Below are 13,146 nucleotides of genomic sequence, written 5' to 3'. Positions count from 1 at the left end.
CCGAGTAGAACACAAACCCACTGGCAAGCTGGAATTTGATTGAAAGGATTGATTTTTTTCATGCTTTTTAATCTGTGAAACTGTGACCATGACAAAGGTTTACAAATATGCTAAATGGTGGGTTTGGAGTGTAGGAACAGCCCAAGAAGTAACCAACTTACTTTTGTAGAAACACAGAATTAGTGTGTGTGTGGGGTGGTGGTTGTTGTTGTTATTTTTTTCTTCTTGTCTGGCCACACAATATGCCAGTTAAATTCACTAACTCTACAAGGGCTTTTGCGGGATTATCTTTCCACTGGATCAGCTGGCTGACTTGACTCCCCACATGGTCAGGCAAGCACCAGGTCACTGCATGCACAGGATCAGGTCATTGCAGTCTGCAGGGGAAAGGAGCGGGTGTAAGAGGGGGCTTTTCCTTTGGCGTTGGCTCAGCTCTGCTGTGTGACTACACCTTGGGACTGAAATCTGGTAGTATTGCTCCTGTTAGATATTACCTTTCACCTAGGAACAGGGGAGTGCCACTGAACTCGGTGGGAATATTCACATGAAAGCACAGCAGAATCTGGCTCATCAGGGGCATATGTATGAGGAGAATATACGAGGATTTCTTGTTCTCAGGCAGAGCAGATGGCAAATTTTCCTCAAAATTTCTAAGACTAGGAGCTTTAGTAATCCTCTTACCTCAAGCAAAAATTGGATTTATGGTTAGGACAAAGATCAGAAGAAGAAAGAAAAACACAACAAAAAACAAATAGTCGGAAATGTCTGTGTTAAATGAAGCAGAAGGTACTATGAATCAGCATGTAATCTGGGGACATTGTCCCCTACAAACTAAACAAATCTTGGTTGTAAACGAAAGCTCCAGTGTATGGTTGATAACTGATGTCTGCTAATACCCGCATCTTTGTCTGCTAACAGTCACGATAAGTCACTTGGAAGTATTTTATTTCTCTGAATGTGAAAACATTGGAAAAAACTTGCACTTGGCACTGAATGCCTAAATGTGAGATAATGTATATAGAAATATACTGCTAAGCAAGTTTTAAAATCCATCTCAGCTGCAACTGTGTTGTCTGAAATAAATAACATGCTTTATCAGTTTCCGTAGGGTGCCAGAACTGTATATCCTGGAATCATAGGAAGAGTGATTAAAAAAATTTGCTCACTTAACATAATGAATTACATCTGAGTTATCTAAAGGTTAATTATCACTTGAAAGATGGCTGCTGTATGAAGCAAACTTCAAGATTCTATAGGCCAAATTAACCTGCAGAATCAAATGAGCCCAAATAAAATGCCTGTCTAACAGAGCTCAAACCATCACTTCTCAAAAATTTTGGCTTTCCAGGAGACTCAGTCTTGCATGTAATTTTTAAGCTACTGAGACCCACCTGGAAAATGTTACTACCTCTTCTTAAGCTCTCTACCTATAAAGCAGGGTAACCCTCTATCTATGTTCCCCACCTAAACTGAAGACTCTTAGGAATTTTCTGTTCTTAGGATGTGAGTGTGGAGAACTCACTGCTCTGGGCTATTTGTTATGTTTGCAGCTTGTCGACATGACTGTACCAGAAGGAGTAACTACTAACAAGGAAGTGTGAGTTAGGCATTGCTGCTCTTACAAATTACTAATTTCAACTATGTTGAAAATTCACTGAAAGTACATTTGTAAGAATGTGCCTCATTCGTAGGAAATACATGAAGCAGGAAATGGTGAAATCCAACATGTGGAACATATCATTACCAAGTTGAAAACCATTACCTCCTAACTCTGTGGTTGTCACTGAAGTCTATTTCCAACTTTAATGTAGCCCCATATTTGTGCTTTCCACAAAGGGATAGTGTGTAAGGAGGAAAACCCCAATTCAGTGCGCAGTGAATTGGTGGAAAGGCTCTTGGGAAGATCTTTGGAGTGAGTTTGTGATACTGCTATGTTTTAGAATGAATGTAATGATTTCCATGGGGTTTGTATATATTTAAAATGTGTCTGCATAATTCCAGGAGGAAGTTTGCCTTTACACAAAACTAACCAGTGAGTTCTATACCCTACGTGGACAGTTTCCTGTAAGTTTTGGTGTAGTGGTGCAGAGGATGCATATGGAGTTGAAGCACTAAGTAAGTCTGCAAAGGGTCCTGTGTCCAATCTGCAGTCTGATAAATTCAGTTTTAAGATTATAGTCTTGTTCTATTATCTGGATTTCTTTGAAAAAATAGGAATGTCTTGAGTGTTTTGATTAATCAGAAAATTACCACTCTTCTTTTAACAAATACAATGACGTTAACTCTACCTTATAGTAAAACTTTTTTCCCTCCCTTTCATGGACATGAGACTTTTTGAATCCAGTCTCAACTGTTTAAGATGATACTTTGTTGAGCAGCCATCCTTGACCTGTCTGCTATGTTGAAATCATTGCCACAACCTCCTGCAGCTTATATGGGAATTATCGGGCCAGTACAGTGCTATTGAAGTAGGCCCCTTGAAAATCTCTTCAGAAGTCTCCCATACTTTCTTTAGGTTTCTATTCAGCAAAATTTGACTAAGTACCTGTAACTAAAAGTACATTTCCACAAGTGCAGAGTTGTAGTCACATTTGGTCACATTGAGCTTGGCCCAGTTCAGGCTTACTTATCAAACTGTCTTTAAAATGTCACGTGATTTATTCAGCAACATTTTCAATATATTCTTTTGTGTGTTTTTATTGGCTTCACAGCTTTCAGGTGTGTGGGGTAATAGGCTTTTACCCTTAAGACCCAGAGATTGCCATGAAAGGTTTTTTCTTACTGTTGTATTGTATTTTCCCCTCAGATTACTTGAACAAGCCTAGAGCACCATTTGCATCTACTATTGGAAACCACAGTGTCACATTGGGGTGGAAGCCAGCTAACATCTCTGGGGTGAAATATATTATCCACTGGAAGTTCAGTCAGCTCCCTGAAGACTGGAGGTACACAGAGGTAAGGAAGGACACTTCCTTTTACTTTGCAAGGAAATAGGTTCTTCTCTGCTCTTCATTTTATTTTAGAAAAATATTGGATAATATGTCAGGCATACGATGAGTTTTGCAAAATCATGAGTAGCACAGAGAAGCTGAGAAGTGGGCAATTATTCCCTGTTTCCTCCAACATAGAAATAAGGACCTTGATGGAAACTAGCAGGTAGCAAGTTCAAAACTAGCAAATGAAGGTATTTCCTCACAGAATGTGCAGTTAAAATGTTCAGCTTTCCTGGCACATGTGGATGTTAAATTACTAAATTTAAACTCCTAAATATTAAAATTACTAAATGGACTTTGAAAAGTGACTGGACAAATAAATGGAAGAAAAAATTGAGTTCTACTAAATGCAAACATTGGCATTGTTTCATGTTGAGCCATGCTTATAAAATGCCAAGACTGAGAGTATTCAGGAGAAATATCACTGTAGGTTTGGGGTTTTTTTTTATACTTTTCCCTAGAGAAATTTTTCTGGTTCTTGTCGAAGACGCAATACTTGGCTAGATGCTAGATAGACCTTTGTTCTGACTCAGTATGCTTACTGTCATATTATGTTCTTTTGCATCAACTATACACTTCTTATCTTGCCATCATCTCTTTTAGACCAATTTACAGAGCATGGAAAATTGGTGCCACAAATCAAAGGTGAAGATAATTTGCTAAGCAGGAAGTTCTTCTGAATTAAACATTGGTGAAATAATGGGGAACAATGACTTTAGACTGTAAATATTTTAGGGTAACTAGGAGCCTTTGGGTCTTAAACCTGTAGTAAATGTATCAACAGTTTAACCTTTGGATCTTAAACCTGTAATATATGTATCAACAGTTTAAAATACATTGCCTGTAATATGTTATTATTTTAGGGTTTTTTTACCTTATTCTTCAAATTTACTATTATATTGCATCCATCCTTCCATCCATCTGCTCATTGTTTAGATTTGGTAGCATGTTCTGAAGAAAAGAGAAGAGAAAAAGTTCTGAGAGGATGGAAAATCAAAGCCTATGCTGAATATAACTCCCAGAATTTCCTCTTATTTAAACTTAGGATGCTGCACTTTTGTATCCTAAAATATGTATGTTGTTGTATGAGACCTCTTTTGCCCTGATAACACCCTACATAGTAGCTGCCAGATGAAGGAAGGAAAAAATGCGATTGTGTCTGTGCATTAATCTAGGTAGTTTCTGAAACTTCATATACAATCAAAGACCTTCAAGCCTTCACAGAATATGTGTTTTGAGTAGTTTGGATCATTACATCTCAGCTACGGCTCCATTCTCCATCTAGTCCCAGTTACCAGACACATGCTTTTGGAGTTAATGAATTGCACTGTTAATTGCATCTTTCAGGACTGTATTCGAAACATTCAGGTTTCCTTGTTGTTTCTTTCACAGAAAACATTGATGCTTATCTTCAGAATGATGTGTATGTTCTCTGTTGGGTAGCTGCAGAAAACCGAACTAAAATTCTACAGGCTTTTTTTGTTTGAACTAGGAGATTTAGGGCTGCTTCCTGCTTTTAGTTTTAAAAACGTGCACAGAAACAGACATGGTCAAAATTGTGAGGGCACATTGGATACTTTTGTGCATAATTATGCATGTGATTTTGACTGAAATAAACACACATTTTCCTGTGCACTAAAAAAAGTTAATTGTTGATGAAATTTTATGCTGTCCCTAATCATATTTATTAGTATAAATGAATCAACAACTATGAAACCTAAAAATGTACCTAAAAAAATCTCTTAAGTGCCATCCCAGAGTCGGTTGTTTCTACCTCTTGCAGCTCCTACGACAGGTCCTGCCATTAAAGATATTTAGAGTTCAAGTCCAAACACTGTTGAAGTTAGCTGGTTTCCACCACTTTTTCCGAATGAATTGATTGTTGGATATAACTTGCTCCTGACCAGTAGGAATCAAGAACTGCTGAGAGCCTCAAGAGGGCATAGCTTTCAGTTCTACTCCACCTTCCCAAACAACACTTAGAGAGCCAAAAAGAAAAGATAACCAACATGGCCAAGTGTGCTGTAGCGCTACTTGCCCAGATAGTGCAGGGTATGCCTAATTACCACTTCTGCACAATTATGCTGTTTTCTTATCTTCTTGCCAAAAGCAAGGGTACCTTCCTTGAGATAACGGAGTTATTCCAGATGAGTTGGCTGCTTATGTGGAAGTCAGATGGGAAGGAAGGAAAAGCAATTTGATACAAGGCCAGCAAGCTGCATCTTCTTAGCTGCTGTTTTTAATTTTTTTAAGCTTGTGTGACATGTTTTCAGTATATTCAGGGAATGATAGAGCAGTCCTCTCTAGTCCTTTAAGCACCTGGAAAAATTCCTTCATTTTTTTTAAAAACAAAGGCCTGCATTCTGCTTGCACTGGTAAATACAGATCTTCCCTTGAAATGAAACCAAGTTGCTCTTCTGAGTCTGAAACCCCATTTTGAATTTTAATTTAGAAGATTCTGTTGTTGTCCCACCTTTGGGGAATTCAGATTCTGGTTGGTTTTATTTTTATTATAAATTTCCCAGAGCATTATATTTAAATGGGCTTTTTCTGAAAGTCAAGCACTTCTGTAGCTGCTGCCCTACTTGATAAAATGTTTCTCAGGCAATCTTTCAAAAGAAACCTGCAAACCAACTTGTCTCTCTGGTTTACCGTAGGTTCAGTATTGTGGCGGTTAACAAGGTTGGTGCTGGACTCCCTGCCAAAGACAACATCACAACCCCAGAATCCAAAGGTACCAGAGTAGCAGAGTCCTTATCGCTGTCTGTTCCTGGGGACAAAGTCACATTTGCTGGGCTGCTGTGTACCTGGCAGAAGAGAATAGTATTTTGTCTGTAAACAGGGCATGACAAGGAGTTGTACACTGAGGAGTCAATAGCATATCAGAGAGAGTCCTGTTCTTTCTCTGTAGACATTATTAGGCTACACAGCATGGTAATAACCTGAGATGCTGGCAGGGCCAAATGAAAAACACTTCAGTGGTCTGAGACAGTGATGGGGAGGACACGTTTCCATTTTCTAGATGAGATTTTAACAGCTGACAAACATTTAGTATTTCTTCTAATAATTTTAAATACTTAACATGAAACTCTTGTCAAAACATGCTCAGTTATCTCATGCCAAATATGTGAAATCATATCAATTTTTGTTGCTTTTTCATGGCTGTATTTATTTTACTATACTAATTAATAATGAAAGTAATGATGCACTCTAAGTATCACTCAAAGAATTGCAGAAATATTAATTTATTGCCAGAGAAAAGTACATGTTGAGATAGAGCAGAAATGAGAATGAAATCGCTGTTACCAAAATGTACCTTTGGAAAAGAAAACAAAAGACGCTCCCTTCCACCTGAAGAAATCCAGTTGTCAAACACCTGGAAGCTCTTCAACTCTAGCAAACACTTTTAAGTGTGTCTCTGAATCGCCAGTCTTCTGTTATTGGTTAGAGAAACTGAACGTACATCTTCTCTAGTGCTTTTTAAAATACAACTTTTTTTTTTTTTTTAATAGCTCAGACACACTGATATGTCCTTATCTGGAGACTTTGCAGAGGTTTGCTCTAGGGTTGGCTGACCCTGAGCCATAAACCTTTGTGCCATTTGTGAAATGTCCAGACTGGTACATCTGACTGTGTTCATTAAGTGAAGCCAATTACCAACCGATTAATTTAAGGTAGAAAACAAACAAACAACCCTACCCCCCAAAAAAAACATCTTCTGAGGGTGGGGAACCATCCCACCTCCCCTTACTAGTCACCAGGTAAAAAAACAGTTGATTCCCCCTGAATTGCACTGGCATGCACTTTCTCTCTGTGCTAACGTGAACAGAAGCAATCCTTCCTCATTATCACGTTCAGAAGTGGTGTTACTGCATCAGATGCTGAGCTGTGTAGGTCTGAGCCCTGAGTAGAGTCGGGGAAGGAATCTGATCTCTGGGCTAGATTGCAAGAAATGTTGCTGGAAAAGAGATAAGGAAGTGATATCGGCCTCTCGTACTCTGCTCTGGAGACATCATGACCAAAATGACTCGCAGTGAGTGCATCATATGAGTAATACATACAGGTCAATCTATGCAGATTATCCGGGAATAAATAAAGACAGCATTCGATCACAGTCCTGTGATACCCATATGAGGAAATGATATCTGATAGCAGACACCTGTTTAAACTAGAGGGAAAAAAAAAAGGGAAGGATTGTTTGGAAACTGAAATTAGCCAAATTCAGAGTTGAAATAATGCACCACTTTTTAAAATGAAGGTAACTACCATGTGAATCAATTTAGCAGGGGATGTGCTAGATTTTCAGGGATCTGAGGTTCAGAAGCAAGACTAGCTATCTTTCCCAGAGCTATGCATAGCCCAGACAGAAGGTATGGATTTGCTGCAGAGGTTTTGATGTAAGTTACTTAGGCCTGTATAAGCACAAAGTCAGCTTACGTGACCAAAGCTCTCCTTCTTGACTTTAAATCTGTGACTTTATTAAAAAAAAAAAAAAAAAAAAAATTATCAACTTTGAAGGAGATCATATTATCCCGTTATCACCTTTATTTGTGAAAACTACTTGTTCCTTGAAAAAATCACTGATCAGCATGATGAAATACATGAAATAAACATACTTGCCTTGCTCTTCCCCAGCTCTGTGGGATAATATTCTAGTTTGACCGGGTTTTTTTCAAAGAGGCCCATGGGGGTTAAATATCCCACTTCAGCTTACTTACCCTCACTAGGGACTCACCACTGCTATAGGAAACAAAGGTGTGAAATTCCTGTGGTGCGTTCTCACCCTGGGTGAGGAGCCAGAGGGCACTGTAATGGTGAATAACTCTGTCCACTTTCAACACTCAAAAAGTTTAAGTCTTAGTCTGTCATTGTTAGTGTAAGAATATATTCACGTGTGTGTGTAAATGCATGTTTATTAATGATGTATCTGAGTTAGCAACACTCTTCTCTGTGCTGCAGTCATCTATCTTAACTCTGAATTTCTCTGTTTGCTAGTTAAGGAAAAAGCAACATGGCTCTTCCTACCCAGAAACCAGTCTTTAAGAGATACACAGAACATTTCCTTGAAGCCGCCCAGTGCCTGCAAAATGCTGTCATACACCACAACGTTACAGGTAAAATCAGATCAGGCTTTCTTCTTTTCTCTCAAGTACTGCTTAGACCTGTGTGTTCACCAAGGACAGAATGCACCTCACCTAGCCAGAGACAGTATCTAGCCTCCCGTTATAGTCAATGGGGAGAAATAGGAACTTTCAGGACATAATTTGACCTATTTGAAATGACAGGCACTGGGAAAAGATGAATTGTTTTCCCCAGTGCAACTTTTTCTTCACTGAATCTAGGCAGCTACTTCAGAGCTGAAGTTTTACATAGTAGGTATCTAAACCGAGGTAAGATGAAGCCAAAGCAGACGTTTCCCTATGATTAATGACTGTATTTTCTCAACATGAATTTGGGGAAGTGAAGTGGTTCCAACTTAAGACTTAAATAATATGAAGTGTCAAAAGATACTGGCTGAAGAGTGTGCTAATGTGTTAGCTAGTCTGGGGCACAGAGCTCTATAATGATGCATTTAGTAGCCTAAGCTACCACACAACCATGTTTTCTCAAATTACTTGCCACTCTAATATTTCTTATCTACACTGGTTCTGTATTTGGTCCTTGGAGACAATGTGGCAATCTGAGTTTATCTACCGAAGTTCACAGAGCCACAAAGATGCCAGAGAATGAATGTTGCTCCTGACTAAATACCCTTTGATAGTACAGGGGTGGCACAGATAATGTCTAGCTTGAATTCTAGAGTGAATGGTGCTTTGTGAGGAGATGCCAGTTGCATGTTTGCCCCAGAGAGGGACAATCGTGTCAGTTGGTTTGCATGTTACATATCCTTTTTTTTGTCTGATTACCTTTCTGAAGGGCAATTGTCTATAATAATGTCACTTACATAGCAAATGGGAAAGCTTCCTTATTATCAGAAAGAAGACTAGAAATGGAGGAGAAAAAACAGTTAACTTTTCTCAATGATGTTGGGTTGCAGATTGGAGAATACTTCTTTTTAAGGCAAGTAGAAAAAGTAACTGAAAAAATGAAACTTATTTCTTATATTATCTGTGTGCACATATCTTTCTATTTTTAGGAATTTCTGTGAATGTCTATCAGCAAGTTGTCTATTTTTCTGAGGGGAATTCAGTCTGGGTGAAAGGAGCTGCAAATATGTCTGATGTATCTGACCTAATGCTCTTTTATGCTGGCGGAGGGAATATTACGTCCATCTCAGTAGACTGGCTGTACCAGAGAATATACTTTGTCATGAATGAAAAGGTAGTGCTCTAGGGCTTAATTAATTTCTTATTTCATTTGAACCATTACTGTGATTTATTTTACATGAGAAAATATGATTTATAGATAGATATGCATGCACAAAATATAATTATAGAAACAGATTTTTTACTTTAATAATATTCATATATTTCAGATTTTTAAAAAAGAAGAAAGGCTTGAATGTCAGGTTGTATTTAAAACAAACAGGCTATATGGAACTCTGTCTCCTTGTCTTATTTTTCTCCTTAGGACATAAAAAGCTTTGGTTTTAACTGCTTTGTTTTTGTGACTGACTTCACACCCACCTCATACCCAATCTAAATGACTTTGTTTCTGTTACTTGGTTCTCCATCTAGCCTCTTCAGTTCCTATTCTGCCTCAGGAAGGTGGTCAGATAACTAGTTGGTGATTATAATGCCCTTCATAACTGGCAAAAGATGTTCAAGAGGGAAAGTGTTTCATACCAGTGATGGCAACTCAGATTACAACTGTTTGAACTTGATGTAAAAATGTAGATGGCAACCCTGCACTTGATTCCCTACTCACAAAACATGAATTACGGTAATAGTCAGACTTTGCATGTACCTTTGTAGTCCTCTAACACGCAAAGGACTAGAAAGTTCCCCTAAATGGTTAGGGGGTGATTTTTTTTTTTTTTTTTTCCCCCCCAATCCTCTTGCCATGTCTGACTTTTTGCTTACTGCTCAGGGAACAGGAAGCAGGAAAAGCAGTAGTGATAAAAAGATACAAATGAGCTGTAGAACAGCAGACTGATGGCAGGGATTTCTGAATCCATTGCAGGTTAGAGAATTCCCAAGGTATTGCTCCCAGGATCAGAAAATCACTTCCTTCCCTTCCCTGCCAGATCGTTTTCAAAGTACAGTTTGCCTATACCCCCCAAATTGGGCTTTTCCCTCCAGCTTAGATGTAGGAAGTTAGGAGGATGGCTGATAGACAGCTCTTTCAGGGTAAGCTGTCGTGGATGCTTTCGTACTTGTGTACAAGAGTTATACTCGGGTGACTGACAGCTCAGGAGCCCAGAAGGACGTAGGATTGTGAGAGAGGTGTTTCATGTCTGGTTGCCCTGAAGGAATCTCAGGTCAGCTTGTTTGCTCATTAGCAAACACCCTATGAATGCATCACCAGTTTTTCTTCTCGTTCCCCAGATACACGTCTGCCATTTAGAGAAGTGCACAGCAGCTGAAGACATCGCTCCTCTTTATGTGACATCCCCTAGGAAGGTTATAGCTGATCCCTGTAATGGGTAAGTGTCCTCCTTTGAGGACTTGGTGTCAAAGGTGCTGTAAAGCTTCTCTCTAATTTTCTTCACTTCATTAGTCATCTAGGTTCCTGTTTCAAACTCTTGCCTTACCAAAGCAAAAGTGCAATTGGCGACAAATAACAAACTACAAAACAATGGGAACAAGAGTGACACCATGCAGTGTTGTTTTCTGCATTTTCTTCCCTAGGGTGTTAGCAGAGGAGATAAAGTATTTCCAATGCAGAAATTTTGTTTTCAGACATTCAGCGCTTTTATGAATATGAAGCTCTATGGTTTTAAATGTCCATGCTTAACACTTGAAGTATTATGGAAGAATATTCTCCAATAATCCAGCAGCCAAATTCCCAGAAGGTAGAAAGTGATGTGCTTAATTCTCCCAGGATGTATATTAATAACACCAAAAGTATTTTCCTATTGTCTGTGTAAAGACAGGCACATCTCTGAGCTGTTAAAATATTTGTGACTCATCTACAGAGTTGCACTGTAGTTATTTGGGTCTATTTTGCTCCGTGGCCAGCTGTATCTTCTGTCTCCTGGAGGATGGCATATACAGAGCAAACCTTCCACTCTTTCCTAGCACTGCCTCCACAGCTTCACCAGTAGTGAAATCCAGCGCTCTGAGAGACTTCATGATCAGCTTCCAGTCTAAGAGACTTACTTTCTTCAACAAAACAGAACAGGCCTTTGTGTCAGGTTTTCTTGATGGTTCAGAATTTCACACACTGCGATCACACGTGCCACTTAATGACATGGAGAGCTTTGTTTATGAGGATAACATGTTTACTGTCACAGATGGCTGGGCAGTTTTCCATGAGGAGGTCTCTCCAGTGGGGAGTTCTAGCTTCAATGAGTATGTTATTGATTGCAATTTGGCATATCCAGAGTACTTTGGCTTTGGCCACTTGTTTTTCTATGGGGCATCAACCCAGCCTTTTCCTTTACCAACTCCTCCTTGGCTTTTCACGGCACTATTTGGTTTGAACCAAGCTGTGATCAGCTGGAGACCACCTGAGCACACTACTGGAAGCAGTAAGTTCACCTGTTTCTTCCTGAAAGTCCACTCCTTTTCTTTCTAGAGGAATAACTTCCTGGTTTCCCTTTTCCTGATGCTAGGCTTTGGTGACTTCAATAGCAGATCCTGCTGGAAAAGGTAGAATTACATCAGTTTGAAAAATTTAACCCAAGATTTGCCAGTAAAATAGCTAAATTGTCTGGTTAAATTGATACAAGTTCATACTGGTAACTCACTTGTCAACTGCAAGAGATTTTAGGCAAGGCTAGTGTGGTATGGAGTAGCAGTAATGCTGGTTGCTGATATCACACAGAAAATGCATACCAGGGACTTAATGACTTTTGATCAGTAACTGTGCTATGGTCTCTATCCTTTGTGCTTGTGTCTTTGAACAGCAGAAAATTACCTGGTTGGGGAAAACTTTGGTTCTTCCAACCTCATGGGGGATCGAACCACTATTCTTGGTTGGTCCCAGAGCCAGTGAGTGTAAATTTTTAATTTATCCCTCTCCTAATTCCCCTGATACTGGCATTTTTGAAATGAGTCTCCAACATAAAGTTTTCTCAAAGAATGCGTATCATCTGTTACAACCATCTACTCTGTAATAACATGATTGTTTGCATCTCACAGGTCTATCTGCTTGGCAGAACTGGACCTGTGATAGGGAACTGTCATCTCAGCACCCATCTGAGGAGGAATGGGTTGTCGCATATGAAGTGTCAGTCAGAGCTTTGTCTCCTGCTGGTGAAGGGCCGTGGTTGGGGTCATTTAGAGGCACAACTTTAGAAGAAGGTGAGAATTGCTTTGTCGCCGAGGAGAAATGAAGAATACGTTACACATACAGCTTTCCACCTGGTGAGGCCCAGACTTCGGGCAAAGACTGCAAAATGAGGAGCACAAAAAGGATTGTCTTAGGAACATTAAAGAATACAGGATAAGTAAATTTGCTTTTAGTTAAAGTAGTAAGATTCTCAAACTACAATAATGGTATTATATATTATGTATTTATTATTAATACTTATATATTTTTTCTAATGCAAATACACTACCAAACACATTATTTGATATACTATCAAATGAACAGGCACGAGAGGTATTATTCTTTTCCTGTGCTCTGTAAAGCACTTTCTATGATGAAGTGGTTTGAGCAGTGCCTTAGGGGTTAATGACAGTTTATGTGACAGTGCAGGCTTACTAAAAGCTGAAAATCCTTGGTTTGAGGGTAGATAATGGGGGAAATGGATGTGTGCACATTGCCTGAGATTTGTAGATCTTTGGAATGTTTTTTGAAAGCTAGTTCACCCATAATAACCTATGTCTGAGGGGAAAACAGCTTTCAACTTAAGGCACTGGACTGGCACTTGAGATTAGGGGTGACTTTTGCCTGACTTTGGTAAGGCCAGGTCCAAACTCACAGTGGTTTTTAAGCATCTAATAGGGTTCTAAACTGCCTTATTGTTCTGGATCTAAACCTGCCCCGAATCTCTGAGTTTCTCAAATTATGTTATTTTCATGCCTTTCTTCTTTGTCGATTATTC

At 39.1% G+C, this 13,146-nt stretch overlaps 1 protein-coding gene across 1 annotated transcript in view; it reads left to right on the top strand.

Moving 5' to 3' along the window:
* Positions 1–13,146, top strand: part of ROS1 (ROS proto-oncogene 1, receptor tyrosine kinase) — a 32,304-nt gene that overhangs the window by 4,834 nt on the left and 14,324 nt on the right. The window contains 11 exon segments of the mRNA XM_069804556.1: positions 2,059–2,115; positions 2,807–2,955; positions 4,169–4,306; positions 4,752–4,975; positions 5,648–5,727; positions 7,989–8,030; positions 8,033–8,107; positions 9,130–9,314; positions 10,481–10,578; positions 11,114–11,625; positions 12,239–12,400. Coding sequence (XP_069660657.1) covers positions 2,059–2,115; positions 2,807–2,955; positions 4,169–4,306; positions 4,752–4,975; positions 5,648–5,727; positions 7,989–8,030; positions 8,033–8,107; positions 9,130–9,314; positions 10,481–10,578; positions 11,114–11,625; positions 12,239–12,400 — 1,722 coding nt within the window.

This window comes from Haliaeetus albicilla, chromosome 17 (assembly GCF_947461875.1).
Source record: "Haliaeetus albicilla chromosome 17, bHalAlb1.1, whole genome shotgun sequence".
Classification (NCBI taxonomy): Eukaryota; Metazoa; Chordata; class Aves; order Accipitriformes; family Accipitridae; genus Haliaeetus; species Haliaeetus albicilla.
The sequence above is the reverse complement of the archived record's forward strand: the minus strand, read 5'-3'. Positions and strand labels throughout refer to the sequence as shown.